Below are 15,803 nucleotides of genomic sequence, written 5' to 3'. Positions count from 1 at the left end.
GTGTTACAAACACCTGAGGGGTAAATACAGGGCATCTTTAATATCTTGTCTGCTCAGATGGTCTCCTGCTCCCTCTGCCCCCAGAAGTCCCCGCTGTATTATTCTCAAGACTCAAACTCCACCTAAAATGGTCCTCAAAGAGGAATAGCAACTTGTGAGTTTTCCTTGCATTCAGGTAGGACTCTTCTATTAGAATCCTGGAATGGTTTGTGTTTGAAGGGACCTTAAAACTCATGCAGCTCCAACCCCTGCCACGGGCAGGGACACCTTCCACTAGGGCAGCTTGCTCCAAGCCCCTGTGTCCAACCTGGCCTTGAACACTGCCAGGGATGGGGCAGCCACAGCTTCTCTGGGCACCCTGTGCCAGCGCCTCAGCACCCTCACAGGAAAGAACTTCTTCCTTATATCTAACTTGAACTTGCCCTGTTTCACTTTGAACCCATCACCCCTGCTCCTATCGCTACAGTCCCTGAGGAAGAGTCCCTCTCCAGCACCCTTTTGTTCGTCAAAGTACCCCACCATTTGTAAGCCAAAACCTCCTGAATTCCTTCTCTGGCTCTAAGAAGCTCAGCCCCTCCTTACACCTCAGCATATGCTTACAAGATACTTCAGGAAATGCTGGTTTCAGTGGCCCCCCCGGTCTCCTGCCCAAGCTGCAGCCCCCCTGCTCTGGTAAATGCTCCAAGTGTAACCATGCAAGAGGAAATCATTTGAGTGATACAGCCTGCAACATGGGCAGTGTGGCAGAGGATGGCAAGCTGTGCCTGAGAGCACGCAACAGGGCATTGTCACTCATTTTGTCACCAAAGCCAAGATATCCTGTAGCTACGCACTGGGCTTCCTGCCCTGGGAAGCAGAACTGCAGTAGCTGTTCCCCTGGTTGCTGTTTTCTTGAGTGTTGTATATGTGGAGGTACTGCCTGCACAGTGGTATTTATGCCTGCATCAGTGGTGTTTAGATTTGTACCTTGAAGATTCACACTAGAGGAAACCTTGAGAACACAGTGACTGTGAAGGAGCATGGAATGGGAGCTGTGCCTTGCAAGGTGTAGTAGCAGGATGGCACAGGAGAGAGGCTGTTCATTATTAACATCATCTAATTCTCTTTTTCTCTTTTACTTTTAGCGTGGAAACAGTAAACGATGGGCAGTTTCATAGTGTGGAGCTCGTGATGCTGAATCAGACTCTGAACCTGGTGGTGGACAAGGGGACTCCCAAGAGTCTGGGGAAACTCCAGAAGCAGTCTTCAGTCAGCCTCAACACACCACTCTACATTGGAGGTACAGTGGCTTGCTCTAGACCTTGAGGTTGTAACACGTCTTCCCAGAAGCAAATCATCTTCCAGCCTATGGAGGGGACTCTCCAGGCGGGGAGAAACCAGCATTTTGCTGTTCCCTCTGCCAGAGGCTGCTTCCCTGAACAGAAGCCTGGAATCCACATCTCTGCTGCTCTGCTTCTGGCTCCACAGTCCATGGGTGCCCCAGCACACAGCAGCACAAGCTCTCACCACAGAGCAGGGAAGTTGACTTCCGCACTGGCAGCTCCTGGGCTATACAGCTATGGTGACAACAGTTTGTCATTTCTAAAGCTTTCAGAACTGGCTGGCACCGAGATGTGGTGGTTGAAGAATACAATTAAAGTATCACAAACAGATACAGCAAAAAAAAGCAGCTCAGTAGTCAGTAGGTTTATATATATACCATAAATGAGTGGTATTGCTGCTGGGCATTTTATACAGGATAAAAAAGAGGGAGAGGTGGGAATGGGATTAAAACCTCCAAACCATATAATTAATACACATAAGCGCAAGCTGACTGAGAACTTGGCTTGTAGTTATCTCATTGGAAACTGAAGCCAGAGCTCCAGTATTAGAAAGATCTCAGAACTGACCAAACTTCAGTTAAGAAGTTTGTTCACATTCAGTACTGAATGTGGGGGGAAGGCGAGGCCAAGTGGGATGGGGAACAGATGTCCAGAATAATGAGTATCCCACAGATTAGGTGTGCGAATATGAGAGACAGAGTGAAGGCTGTCCTCTGCCCAGTTGGCTTGGCTTCGTCAGCCACCCCCTTCTCCAGCTCTGTTCTGGACTGAATGCTGATATCTGTCCCTTTCAGTGACATGGAGTTCTTGAACTTTTAGTCAGCCAATTCTAAATACAACAGTCAGCAGAACAATTATAGACTCAGAAGGTCTTTGGTCTTTTTCCAAGAAATTCATTGAAGCCAACAGTAGAAACTGTTATAAACCTCACTTGGTGCTGGTCAAGCCTTTTGTATATAATTCCCCTTAATAACACTTTCATAACGGAACCCTGAATATTGCCCTTGTAAATCAGAACTGTGGCTTATCTTACTTTGTACAGAGCTGAACCTTGATAATGGGCTCATACTGAGAATGTTATAGGCTGCTAAAGAGCATTATGCATCAAAGGTGATTTGCTGATGAGGCCATCACAATTTCTCCCTTTAGCGTAGCATAAAAGATACCAACAGCAATTTAGCCACAGGGAACTTGGAAGTAACCACGTGGAAAAGTTTTGTTAATGGATGAGCTCTGTGGATCAATACTGATTCTCAAAAGGGTCCTACAAAAAATGCATTCACAGGACGAACCTGAGACCTGAAGTGAAGGACTGCTGGGTTCCAGAAGGGCTCAGTGGAGACTTCTTTGGTTGCCCATTAAAATCCTTCTTGCTTCTTTCTAAACCCTCGCTGTGCTGCATATGCCACTGGTCTGTGTGCAGCATACCCAGAGATAGAAGCTGCCCTCCCGCTGGAGACTGGTCCATTAAAGTAACTGCACTACCCCAGAGCAGTTGTTCCCATCATACACTCAGCTTCAAGACACCCGGGCTTTCACATACCCCCAGTTTGGTCCGTCTCCAACTACATCACCTGGTTTAGCAACTTTCCTCCTATCACACACTTAAACAAAGATTCTGGCTTGTTTTAAGACCACCTTTAACAGTGGAGTCACTTATGGATAGCAAATTCTTGGTGTCCTTAGCATAAGAAGGACATGGAGCCATTGGAGCAAGTCTGGAGGAGGCCACAAGGGTGATCAGGGGCTAGAGCACCTCCCGTATGAAGACAGGCTGAGAAAGTTGGGGCTGTTCAGCCTGGAGAAGAGAAGGCTGCGTGGAGACCTCAGAGCAGCTTCCAGTGTCTGAAAGGGGCTACAGGGATGTGGAGAGGGACTCTTCATCAGGCACTGTATTGTGAGGCATCCCTGCCCGTGGCAGGAGTTGGAACTGGGTGATCTTAAGGTCCTTTCCAACCGAAACCAGTCTGGGATTTTATGCTAGTGCAGCCTAAGGGGATGTCAGTGGGGAGGAGAAAACATCCTAAAGAACCTGCTGGCCACCTCAGTATGGGAATTCTTTCAAGCGCTGGAGCAGGATGGAGAGCACAAAGGCTTGGCCTGGCCTCCTAAAGTTGTTTCCTGTCTCCAGAGTTCTCCTGCACTGGTTTTGATGGGGTGGACTCTTTCCACTCCCTGTCTCAATGCCATGATCTGTGGTGCTGTATCCTTTGTTTATTTCCATTAGCAAAATGAGGACAATGAGTCTTTGCTACCTTACAGAGGTCCTGTGCAAATTAGTTCTTTAAAGATCCTGTGACAAAAGTAACGTTAGCAATTACAGTTTCTGTACTGCCCTTGTAACTGTGAGCAAACCTTCCCTTTATGTCTCTCTCTGAAGGGATCCCAACCTCCTCTGGCTTGTCATCGCTGCGCCAGGGTGCAGATAAGACACCGAACGGTTTCCATGGCTGTATCCACGATGTCCGCATCAACAACGAGCTGCAGGATTTCAAGGATTTACCACAGCAGTCCCTGGGAGTCCTTCCTGGCTGCAAGTCCTGCAACATCTGCAAGCACGGCATCTGCCGGTCCCTGGAGAAAGCAAGTGTGATCTGTGAATGTCACCCAGGCTGGACGGGCCCCCTGTGTGACCAGGAGACTGGAGACCCGTGTCTTAACCACAGGTAAGCTCAAACTAATGCTGCTGGGAGGGCGGATGCTTTACAGCTAATGTGTGTTTTACATTTCATCTTACAAACCCACATCTGGCTATTTTTGGAGGTGCTGGGTTCACGCATGGAGTTGTGAGTCAGCCCCCGTGGCAACTCTCAGCTTCCACTTCTTGTTCTGATGCTGCTTGTTCTGCAGATGAGCAGATGTCCTGGAGGAGCTCAGGTGCTAATACTGCAGGCCATGCCTTCAGCTGGGACTCCACATTCAAATACAAAGCCTCCTGTTGATGGGCATGGCTCACGTCTGAGGTGCTGAGCTGCCTGTGAGGTGGAGGGTCATGCTATAGGGGTATGCTCACAGCAGCTTCAGGCCCTGAGCACTGTCATTGGCTCCAACATGAACAATTCTAAATACTGCACTCTGAAACACCCTTTTAAAATGCAAGTTTAAAGGATAGCGTGGGGTCATATGCAAAGGGAGCGGGAGTGTAAAGCATTCACAGTTCAAAGGCTCAGTAACCACATCCATCAGAGACACTGGGTAAATAGCTTACTTATGGCAAGCACTGGAGGAAATGCTCTGACACAGAGCAGTGGGCAGCTCCACAAGCAGATGGAAGTACTTTTGTTTTAGAAGCTTCTTTGGTTGCACTATTGGTGGAAGGAGCTTTTCACAAGCACCTACTTTTGACAGGTAAATTGACACCGTGAATAATCACCCTCTTCATGGCAGAAATTTAACTTGGCAGAGTTAAATTGCTTCTGGGTCTAGTTCTGCAAAGTACAGAACCCTGGAAGGTGTTGAGAAGCACCTGACAGTTTACAGACCAAATATGAAGACACAAGTGAAGAAACACTCAGAGACCCAAATGTCTCCTTGAATTTCCAACATCAACATCAACATGTTTTGGTTGGACAGAGAAAAATAAAGGAGTTCCAGATGTTTATGTGATGAGAGATTGGTTCTCTCAAGGAAAAGTAGCTGTGCGTATTGTTAATGATCACATACTGTTCCACCTTTCATTACATCACTTCAGCCTTTTGGAGCTGCCTCCTTAAAGCTAAGCCCTTTGTGTGGAGGGCAGTGTGGTGCCCAGCTGCACTGTCTGCTCCAGCACTCGGAGAGGAAAGGTGACTAGCTGATGGTAACAAGAGTTACTACCCAAGCATGCCTTTGTTTAGTGAGGCAGAAAATCCTGCTTTATATAGACTGTGACTGCCTTTATTACTTTGCATGTCTTGACCTGTCTGAAACTGCTTTTATTATTTGTGCTTTTTAGTTCAAAGCTTAAAGTGATTTGTGTACAGGGATTCAACATAAGCAGAGAACAATTTTAAAGTACCAGAAAGAAAACAAACCAAAATAAGAGGAAGACATGGGTTCACGTCAAGTAGGGCCTGATACCGCAAAGGTTTACAAGCCCTGAGCAGTTTCTCCCTGGCTGGGCAGTGTTGCCTTCTTCTCTGTCCTCAGCCCGTTTCAGGTCTGTCCCTGTCCCCGAAGTGGGGTGGTGTCAGAACTTGCTGAGGACCAACATCCTCCCTGTGGCATTCCTCAGGAACACCAGAGCTCCCTGCAAACCACGTGAGCCAGGGAACCCTTCAGGTACAGCTGCCCATCAGGAAGCCTGCACTTGGCTTTTCCACAGGCACCTTCATTTATCACACTGCTTTTCATCACCTGATAGTATTTGTAGAGCAGTTCTGCTAAGGAAGCCTGGGCATGCAGCTTGATTGTCAGCACTTAGCTCCACGCGTGGTGCTGTAGATGTGAGTTGTCTCATGGGGATGCCAAGCGTTGGTCCATGCTCGCGGAGCAGCCTGATGGTTCCCAAAGAGATCGCGTAGGATCACAAATCCTAAATGTATTCTCTGAACATTATCCAGGATTCCCTGAAAACTCACAGTTTCTTCAGAGTGCTTGACACTGAACTGCTAGTTTTGGATTAGTATCCTGGAATGACGTGTGCAGAAATGCCAAAATCAAACCTCCCTGGGAACAGGAACTGCCTCAGCTAACACAGGCCAGCTCTAAATGCTTCTCTTTCTCCAGGTGTCTGCACGGTAAGTGCATTGTGGCCAATGTTGCTTACACCTGTAAGTGCATGGAGGGCTACACAGGCATGTACTGTGACAAGAAGAACAATTCCTCAAATCCCTGCAGGACTCTGAAGTGCAACCATGGACAGTGTAAAGTGTCAGAGCATGGGGAGCCCTACTGCGAGTGTGATCCCAACTACAGCGGGGAGCACTGCGACAGAGGTATGTATGGCTCTGGGTCACACCTTTGGCTTTGCCTCTCATCCATGTGACTTGTATTTAGGGGTAAATGGCAAATAGTGGAAGATGAAGCCAAGTCAGCCTCTGCAGGGCAATAGGGGGGGGAGGAAAGATGCACACAATAGCTAGCGAGCTGCTATCCAAATGTATGTAAAGGGTGACATGGGTAGTGAAGAGTCTAATTCTCTGTGTCCCGAATCCTCAAGGCTTGCTGCTCCCAGGATCCTGGGGGATGTTTGAAGGAGAGGTTGTTGCAAGGTTTACTCTCAGCCAGCAGGGATCGGTTAATTGCAGTGCTGGGAAAGGTCTCAGCCTGCACACCAGGGAGGTACTGCTCACCCGAGGTGGCAGGAAAGATTCCCAGCTTGCTCTCCCTTGTGCAGCTGGGTGGGTTTCCTGGGGAATCCCACAGATCATGCTGGGCTTTCCAGCTCTGCTGAGGGCCCAGCTGTGCTGCCCTGACCTGAAAAAGCTCCCTGGGAACTCAGGGAGTCCTGGCTTCATCCCTTCTGCCTTTCTGTGTTCCTGTACAGAAGGAAGGAGCTGGCTTGTATTAGTTTTATTCCGGCTGTGCCTTTCCTGTGAATGAACCACAAACTTCCCAAATTACAGACAGACACAGCCCCACCAGAATGTGGCTGCTGCACAGTGACTGCAGAACAGCACACACATTTTTGGGTATCCCACATCGCTAACGCCATGTGGAGCAGGCTGACCCGTGAGCCTGAGAAGCAGACATAGTCCAGCTAATCCATATTTTGCAGGAGTGTTGCAGGATTCAACACTCAGCATTCATTAGAGCACTTCCAGAAGTGCTGATCAAGGCGAGCAGGCCTCTGCCTTGTGCCGGATATTGCACATTTGTGTAACACCAGCTCAGGTTTGATGGCAGGTCCGAAGCAGTAAAAGTTGAAGGTGCTTCTCATGCAGTCTGTTTGCCTTGAACATCATTACAAGTGCAGGGCTGCTGGCTGGTGGTTGGGGAATACCTGCTGCAATAGTTACCACATGTTGTTTCCTTCCCATCTCTGTTGCCTTGCAGAGAACCTCTGCCAAGGAGACATCATCCGGGAAGTTGTCCGTAAGCAGCAGGGCTACACGTCGTGTGCCACTGCCTCCAAAGTGCCACGCCTGGAGTGCCGCGGTGCGTGCGGCAGCGGGCAGTGCTGCGTGCCCCTCCGCAGCAAGCGGCGGAAATACTTCTTCCAGTGCATGGATGGCTCCACCTTCACGGAGGAACTGGAGAGACATGTGGAATGCGGCTGCTCCAAGTGCTTATAAGCCATTCTCCAGTCTCTTGCCACTTTAATCGACTCAGAAGCGCTATCAAAATGGGACCTATTTACTTTCAGAGTGAAGAAGAAGAAAAGAATTATTAAGTATATTGTAAAATAAGCAAAAAATAGAACTTATTTTTATTATGGAAAGTGACTATTTTCATCTTTTATTATATAAAGTATCGCACCACTTTGGGTATATGTATCATATAGTGAGCTATTTTTACCATGAAACTTTTCTAACAGTTGTAAGAAAAAAAAAAAATCAAAAGTTAAAAGTTAAAAAAAAAAGATTCTAAAGCAAACCTAGCCTAAAGGAGAAATGTGGGGTGACTGCAGGTGTGCACACAGTGACCCGATGTAAAGGTGTTCCAAGGACCTGCCACAGGACTGATCTGGGCTGGAGGAGTCTCCGAGGCGCTGGCTGGGTGTCCCAGGAGAGCAGATCCCGTGATTCCCGACATCCATCCATCCTGCCCAGGCTCCCTGAGGAAGCGTCCCCTCAGTCCCTCGCTCTGCCTGACACTGCCGATGCTGTTTGCTCCTGTACAGTGGCTCCGCTTGCTCCTCTTGAACTGGTTCCCTATAGGCACTGCCGCAGCTTGAGGCTAACGACATTATTTGACTATTGTAATACTATACTACATTTTTTGCTGTGTATGTTGTATTTATCTGTGTTCACATTATATTCTGCAGCAACTGTATCTATAGAGCACAGGCAGCTTTATCCAAAAGAAGGGGACGAAGGGAAAGGAAGTGGGGAAACGTGTTGCTTTGGGAAATTTGGGGGCAAAATGTGAACTAAGTGCTAAGTAATGCCTAATAAATGACATAGTACTTTTGTGTAAACTCCTCAGCTATGTTATTTCCCAAGTTTGTGCCTTCTTGCTCCCAGCCTTGAGCCCTTTTTTGTACATGAAATATAAGGAATGCACTGCTACATAGTTTGTTGCGCCTCGACACTTTAACTTGCAGAGGTTGTAAAGAGCATGAACGTTCTGCTGGTGCCAGAAGGTAACACCCGCAGCAGAACAGCCCTTCCTGCCCCAGGAGCCAGGGGTGAAAGCTGGGCTGTAGCTGCCTCTTCATCCACACTCTATACCAAGCAGCTGGCTACTTCCCACAGCGCTTTACATGAGCAGAAGTTGCACTATACCCGGGTGAAGGTATCGAGCTGGCTTTATCCACTGCAGCAGCACTCTCTTCTCTGCACAAGGAGAGGTGTCGCAGCTCCATCCCACCCTGTTCTTGCCTCTGGTGCAGAGCGACCGGTTCAGCCAAAGCTCCTCCATCCGCACTGCTCCGTGCCCTGCACTGGTGCCTCCCAAAGGACTCCCACCAGCTTTGGCTGTGCTCAGAGCCAGTGCTGAACAGGAAATGGGAATAGGTGCAGGGCTGAATTCTCACCACGGATGTGAGGCAAAAACTGACTTGTGAGCGAGTTTGGTTTTTGGAGGGTTTTTGTCAGGGCCACCTTTCCGGGTCAGTAAGTTACATGCGAAGAGTACCATGGATACCTTGTTGTTTCTCTTCTGTAAGTTTCAAACATCCCATCAACCACTGGTCCACTATCAGTGTGCTTTCTTTCTTTCCGTAACACAGCAAGTATTCAGGTCCTTTCTTCAGTTTCTCTAGGGGAGGTAGGCAAGGAGGATTCCTATCAGCCCTGAGCTCTTTTTGGGAATGCTCACTGGCCTCAGCAGAAAGGATTTCAGACAAGGGGCTTCAGCAAAGGAGTAGTAGGAGAGCTGAATCAAGAAAAAGGAGATTTTGTTTGACCAGAGCTTTGGGAAGATGCACAGAATGCAGCTATCAGCATTCATTTTCCTTTAAAGAAAAGTGACCATCCAGCTCTCCTGCAACCAGAAAGCTCAGAAGTGCTACATCTGCTACATCAGTCTCTCCTGAACTGCAGCAATTCACTCCTATTTCTTTGTTTCTGCCAGAGCAACATGAGCAGAAGGGACAGAACCAATGCAATAGCCATCTCACTGAACAGTAGCATGTGGAGCCTGCCACCAGTGAAACATAAACCAATGACTAGTTCATGTGCCAAACCGATCGGAACAGTACAGCTCAACAGCCAGGGAAAAACTAACCCCGGCTGCAAGCACCAAGGGCTGCTTTTTACTTTGGATAGAACACCAAAAGCTCACAGCAGCTGGAGTTCGTGGTGTATGACAAAAAGCACCCAAACCCACAGCAAGCAGGTGAAGACAACTGCAGATACTTGTGCAAATACGTGCCTGGCCCAGCACTACCGTCAGTGATCTGTTCCTGCTTACACTTGCACGGCAGCAGCTGCCGCAGTGCCAGGCAGGAGCAGCCCGGCCGGAGCAGCGGCTCTGTGTGCTTCACCGCAGGACCTGCAGCCACCACAGTGCCAAGGCCACCAGTGCAGGAGCACGGCCCCTCCTGAGCACCGCTCTGTATGTGTGCACCGGGTCCCTCGAGCAGCACTCCTGAGGAGGAGGTGACATGGACCCGCGGACCCTCTCCTGTGGGAGGGTGCTGTAGAAGCCTCCGCTGGCAAGGCGAAAGCCACCGGCACCTTGTTAGCACATCACCCTGGGATTTAGGGAAGCAAAGCCTTGCAGCAAAGTGACCAGCAGCAGCTCGGCAAGGCTGGCCCTGGTCCTGGCCCTTTTCTGTCGCAGCACTTCGATGTTAAGCCTTGGGGTAAAGAACTAAGAGTATCTATTTTGTAACCAAATGATGCAATTTTTGTATGCTTTTTGGCAGCACTTGCCATTGGATAGTGATGCTTTTATGTCAATGATTCTCTGACTTGCTATAGAGTTATTTTATGTTAAGAAGAAATTAAAAAGCATTCAGATGTGCCAAAAACGTGAGGTTAACTGAAGTGTAATCAGCTCTGAAAGTTCCTCTGTAACCTGCCTGATGTTACACTAGATTTCCAGAACTGCGGGTACAATGCAGTAGTTTTTACCTCTATAAAGTTTTAATATAAAGTGAAGAAAGATGCTTACCCTTAAAAAATGGCAATGCAGACTGGTGTGAACTGATGTATTTTATTAATAGATTCTCCTTGTGATGTAAGTTTAAATAAATTGTTGGGTTATGGAAGATTGTAACACACAGTGTGGTGCGGGTCATTTTTATGTGTATGTGAGGTGCTGAGTCCCCCTTTCGGAGTATGGGAGGTAGCTCATGGGAAACGGTGCAGGAATTACACACATCCCTCTCGAACAAACCCACCAGAGAATGGCCGGGGTTAAACACAGCATGAACAGTGGTTACACACTTTCAGGGCATCACAACCTCATCTTTTAGGGGTCTTACATGCACAGATTAATTAAGCCACATAGTTTTTGAACCTGGTCCTTTTCCTCCATGGCTGAGGAAACAGAAGTGACACAGCCAGCAGTGGGTGACAGGGATCTGACACACAGATGTTCAAACTTGCCACACCTCTGCGCCTGCTTATTATTGTTGACCCCCATGGAACAGACCTCTTCTGTTTCCTGCATTGCAGCCTCAGCACAGAATAAAGCAGAGCTCCCACCACATCCTTCCGTCACCCATGCCCCTGTGAAATGCTCACATATTGCTAATTATGCCTCAAACTACAGCCCTTAGAGTTGCCTTTGCCATTCCGTGCCAAGCTGGTGACAGGACTCAGCCAACAAAAACACTCAACCTCAATAAGCATCATTAAGCCTGAACTATAAAGAGTAACTATGTAATTGTAGCAGATGGTAGCATTTCACCTAAAGCAAACCCAGCTGAGCCCACTGAAAATGCTACTGGGAATTGCTCAGAAATGCCTCAGTACTGGCTGAAGTAACTGGTCTGCACAACATTTATTTGTGTTGCTCGTGGCTTCACAGCTCACGGGTTCCTCAGTGAGGATGCAAGCAGCCACAGCCTAAGGATGAAATGCTTGTGCTCCTGCATGCAGGACTCTAGGTATTGATGTTTAGCCATTGGTCTGAGGTGAACAACATGGAAAAACCATGTTCCTTCATTTGTTTTTATCCTGGATGGTGTTGCTGTTTGCCGGGTGTTTGGCTGTGGGGTTTATGTTGTTCCCTGTTGCTTCTGGTCTCTGTGACCTCTTTTAGGAGCTCGCTCCCCGTTCCCAGTTCAGCTCACAGAAGACAGCCCCACAGTTCAGCGGGCCAGCTGTGGTTTAGCTTTGCCAAGCCCAGGCTGTTCTCCAGTAATCCCTGCAGATGCCGGGCGGGATCACTGCGTGGCCAGCGCAGGACGGTCGGGGTTCCGAGGCAAGTCACTGCCCGAGGCAGAGGCTGCTCTGTTCCTCGCCCCTGTGGTGGCGGTCGGGGTCGCTTGTTTCCCCTCTCGTAGTGACGGGCGTTTGAAACACCAGCAGCGCGCGGACAAACGCCACCGACGCCCCCCGAGCACACCCGAACCGCTCCGGCGGGGCGCGGCCATGCGCGGGGCCTGCCAGCAGGTGGCGTCGCAGGGCTCGGCCCACGGCGCTCGGCGGGGAACGGGCGGAATGGAACTGGAACTGGAATGGAATGGAATGGCATGGAATGGAATGGAATAGAATAGAATAGAATAGAATAGAATAGAATAGAATGGAATAGAATAGAATGGAATGGAATGGACTTTCCAGACTTCAGTTGGAAGAGACCTACAACAACCATCTTCTATCTAGTCCAACAGCCGGAGCAATGCAGGGCTGGCCCAGCTGAAGCTTGCTGTTAAGGGCTTTGTGCAAATGTCCCTTGAACACTGACAGGCTTAGGGCGATGACCACCTCTCCAGGAGGCCTGTTCCAGAGCCTCACCATCCTCTTGGGAAAGAAATGCTTCCTGATGTCCAGTCTGAACCTCTCCAACACAGTTTTAAACTATTCCCATGCCTCCTGACACTGGTTCCCAGTGAGAAGAGCTCAGCACCTCCCTCTCCATATCCCCTCCTCTGGAAACTGCAGAGCATCCTGCTCTCCAAACTAGACAAGCCTAACCTCCTCAGCTGCTCGTCAGAGGAGCACATGTGCATGGATTTTCTGGGGAGTTTTAAATAATACTTTCTCAGGTTTTATTGATCCCGTGCCATCAACTTCCTGGCATTGTCCACGTTGGTGCTGTGAGGCAAGGAGCCCCTGTTCCCCCAAGCTCCCACACGGCACCCGGTCAATGCTGCAGGAGCTCCCCAGCAGGATGATGCTGCCGAGCCCCAGGCGGGCGCGTGCGAGACCTGAGAGTGTGCAGCACTTCCTTGGTCCCACCCCTCTGCAGCAGCACGATGGCTCTGTGTGCTGGAACATGGGGCAGCTGGCACCTATGTTCTGCGGTGGCCTCAGGACACTGCCCTCACAGCAACATCACCAGGCTGGTGGCGGTGGTACCACCATCACTTTGGTGCTAGCACCAGATGGAATAACAACCGATTCTGATGTTTACCCTACTCTTCCTGCCGCTTGCTCACATGCACACTGCTGGGGCTCTGCTCCGAGCTGCTGGGTGCACATGCCTGAAGCCCATGATACCTCTTGTCTACGAGGAAAGCACAGCTGCTCCTCTGAGCACCTCCAGTGCCCAGAGCCCTGCAGGCAGCAAGGAACTCCTCAGGCATGTAACGGAGCACACACAGAGTGCAAGCAGCGCTTATTAGCATGAGGAAGCTCAAACTTACACCACCATGCATACTCACAAGCAGGAGAAACAGAAATCACTGCATGGCTTTGCATCTTGTTCCTATGTGACCTTCTCCTTTCCAGGGATTCAGTGCTTTCAAAGAAAAGTGATGCTCAAGGTAGTCTGGGAAAGACACCACCTTCCACTTCTGTCTATGACCATGTGCCCGTGGCACAAGGATGGCTCCTTTAACATAAAAATAGTCATTTACAAATGTGTCTTATCTGGGGAGGCAAAGTACACATCCACCTCAGAGGTGTGTGGCAGTGAGGAAAGAGGGTTAAATGAGTCCCTGATCAAGGGACAGCTAAAACCTCACAGGGAGCCAGTCCACTACATTTTTGGTGGTCCAGTCTTCCAGCTCATCTTCCGCCAGCGGCATTCAACTGGGCAGCTCCTGTGCCATGCCTCACCTGCACGGACAGTGAACCTGCGGCACTGCAGGCTGCAATCCCGTGCTCCTGCATCCTGCCCCACCACCTTGCTGAGACCCAGATCCTGCTCTAGGGCAGTGCATTAATTTCTACAAGAACTGAAAAAGCCGGAAGCTAGGTAGAGATTTCACCTCCATGGCAAAACGGCAAGAGGCTTTGGTCCAGCGCAGGGTTATTCCCCAGCCTCATCCTTGGAAACTGTTTCATCGGAAACTTAAAAATACAGCTGAAGACACAGCACAAGGCAGACAATAACCAAGGCATTTTCACTTGAGGAAACCAAGGTTTTGTGAAGTGACAGGGGACTGAAGCCATCATCCTCCACCGAGGAGGGTTTTAATGACAGGCAAATGACTCAGCCCTGACTTAGAGATTTTGCTTGCAGAGCAAAGTTACAGGGACCAAACACCACAAGGTGATTTACACTGGGGCTTCGCAGCACACGACATTTTCACCCAGCATGTGATAAGAGCTTGCACAACTGGCAGTTACTACAGAGGAGCTTAAACTTCCTTAATTACACACCAGCATACTTCACATCTCTTCAGCTGCCTTAATTCCTTCCGGGTAAAGCACTCATTGAACTGCTGGGGTTTTTAATAGTTTTTTGCTTTTTTCTTCACTATGTTGAGCTAAATACGTTAAAGCACTAAGATCCAGATAGATCAAGTTCATCATACCAATAAACAAATGAGATTCTTATGCAGAATCCTCTCACATGGCTTCATCCCACACAGACACCGTATAGTACTTTCAGGTAGTCATTAATGACTATTGCTTGGAAGTGATTATACATTTATACAGCAAGTCATACACTCACCTTCAGAGTTATTTACTCTTACCTATGGGACATTCAAAGCAGTGTGCTGACTGACAAACAAGTAAATCCAATCTAAAAAAAAAACTATAAATCACCTGGATTGATCTGAAATCAAGGAATGTCCTGAGCCTCTTGCAGGCCAGCTTCTAGTTAAGCCAAGTTAAGATTCTAGTTTGAGCTAAACCTCTACTCGGAGATGGACAAAAGATAGCTAGGAGCTGAGCTTGGGCTGTTTTCTTATATACTGGTGATGTTCAGCTAAAGCGTTTCATCTCCTTGTGATGCAGTACTTCAACCAAACATTCAGATTTGCTGATCTTGTTTTTAACTAAACAGCCCTCAGTTCATTAATTATCATGATGGGGACAAAAATGAAGAGGGTTTACTAGATAAAAGAGCTCAAAGTGGATTCAAATTCAGAACCTGCTCCTAAGAAACCCATGCACAAAATACCTATTTTTGCCCCTGACTGAAGGAAAACAACCTCGAAATCACGGAATCCCAGCACAAGCCATCCAGGAGATTCCTCGACTGTGTGGAAGACAACTTCCTTCTGCAAGTAATAGAGGAGCCGACAAGGAGAGGTGCCATGCTTGCCCTCGTGCTCACCAACAGGGAAGGGCTCATTGGAAATGTGACGCTCCAGGGCAGCCTTGGTTGCAGTGATCATGAGATGCTCGAATTTGAGATCCTCAGGACACTGAGGAGAGCATGCAGCAAGCTCACTGCCCTGGACTTCAAGAGAGCAGACTTTGGCCTCTTCAGGAACCTGCTTCGGAAGGTTCCATGGGATACAGCCCTAGAGGGCAGGGGGGCCCAGGACTGTTGGTTCATATTCAAGGATCACCTGCTGCAAGCTCAGGAGTGTTGCGTCCCAACTAGAAGGAAGTGCAGCAGGAGGGCCAGGAGACCTCCTGGGATGGATAAGGAGCTCCTGAGGAAAATTCAATTGAAAAAAGAGGCTTATAATAAGTGGAAGCAAGGACAGGCGGCCTGGGAAGAATACAGGGATGTTGTCTGGGATGCTAGGGACCAGGTCAGGAAAGCTAAGGCCCAGTTAGAATTAAACTTGGCTAGGGATATTAACAGGAAGGGATTCTACAGGTACATAGCAAATAAAAAACAGACTAGGGAGAATGTAGGCCCCCTCAGGAAGCTCTCAGGAGAACTGGCTACACAGGATTTGGAGAAGGCTGAGGTTCTGAATGACTTCTTTGCCTCAGTCTTCACTGGCAAAGGCTCTGAGCACACCACCCAAGTCTTGCAAGGCAGATGCAGGGACTGTGAGAATGAAGACCTTGGGCCTGCTCTAGGAGAGGATTTGGTCTGAGACTATCTTAAGAACCTGAACATGCACAACTCCATGGGACCTGATGAAATCCA

At 48.8% G+C, this 15,803-nt stretch overlaps 1 protein-coding gene across 4 annotated transcripts in view; it reads left to right on the top strand.

Annotated features, from left to right (window-relative positions):
• The window catches only part of SLIT3 (slit guidance ligand 3), a 518,888-nt gene extending 510,506 nt beyond the window's left edge, over positions 1 to 8,382 (top strand). For all 4 annotated transcript variants that reach the window (XM_061456398.1, XM_061456397.1, XM_061456396.1 and 1 more), the window contains 4 exons: positions 1,125 to 1,279; positions 3,703 to 3,988; positions 6,030 to 6,238; positions 7,299 to 8,382. In XM_061456398.1, the coding sequence (XP_061312382.1) occupies positions 1,125 to 1,279; positions 3,703 to 3,988; positions 6,030 to 6,238; positions 7,299 to 7,537 (889 nt within the window). In that variant the 3' untranslated portion in view covers positions 7,538 to 8,382. The remainder of the gene's footprint in view (positions 1 to 1,124; positions 1,280 to 3,702; positions 3,989 to 6,029; positions 6,239 to 7,298) is intronic.
• Positions 8,383 to 15,803: the final 7,421 nt, after the last annotated feature.

This window comes from Pezoporus flaviventris, unplaced genomic scaffold (assembly GCF_033815535.1).
Source record: "Pezoporus flaviventris isolate CSIRO_AGI_PZ_B2104156 unplaced genomic scaffold, CSIRO_AGI_Pfla_v1 ptg000023l, whole genome shotgun sequence".
Lineage (NCBI taxonomy): Eukaryota > Metazoa > Chordata > Aves > Psittaciformes > Psittacidae > Pezoporus > Pezoporus flaviventris.
Note: the sequence above shows the minus strand (reverse complement) of the source record. Positions and strands in the feature narration are given on the sequence as shown.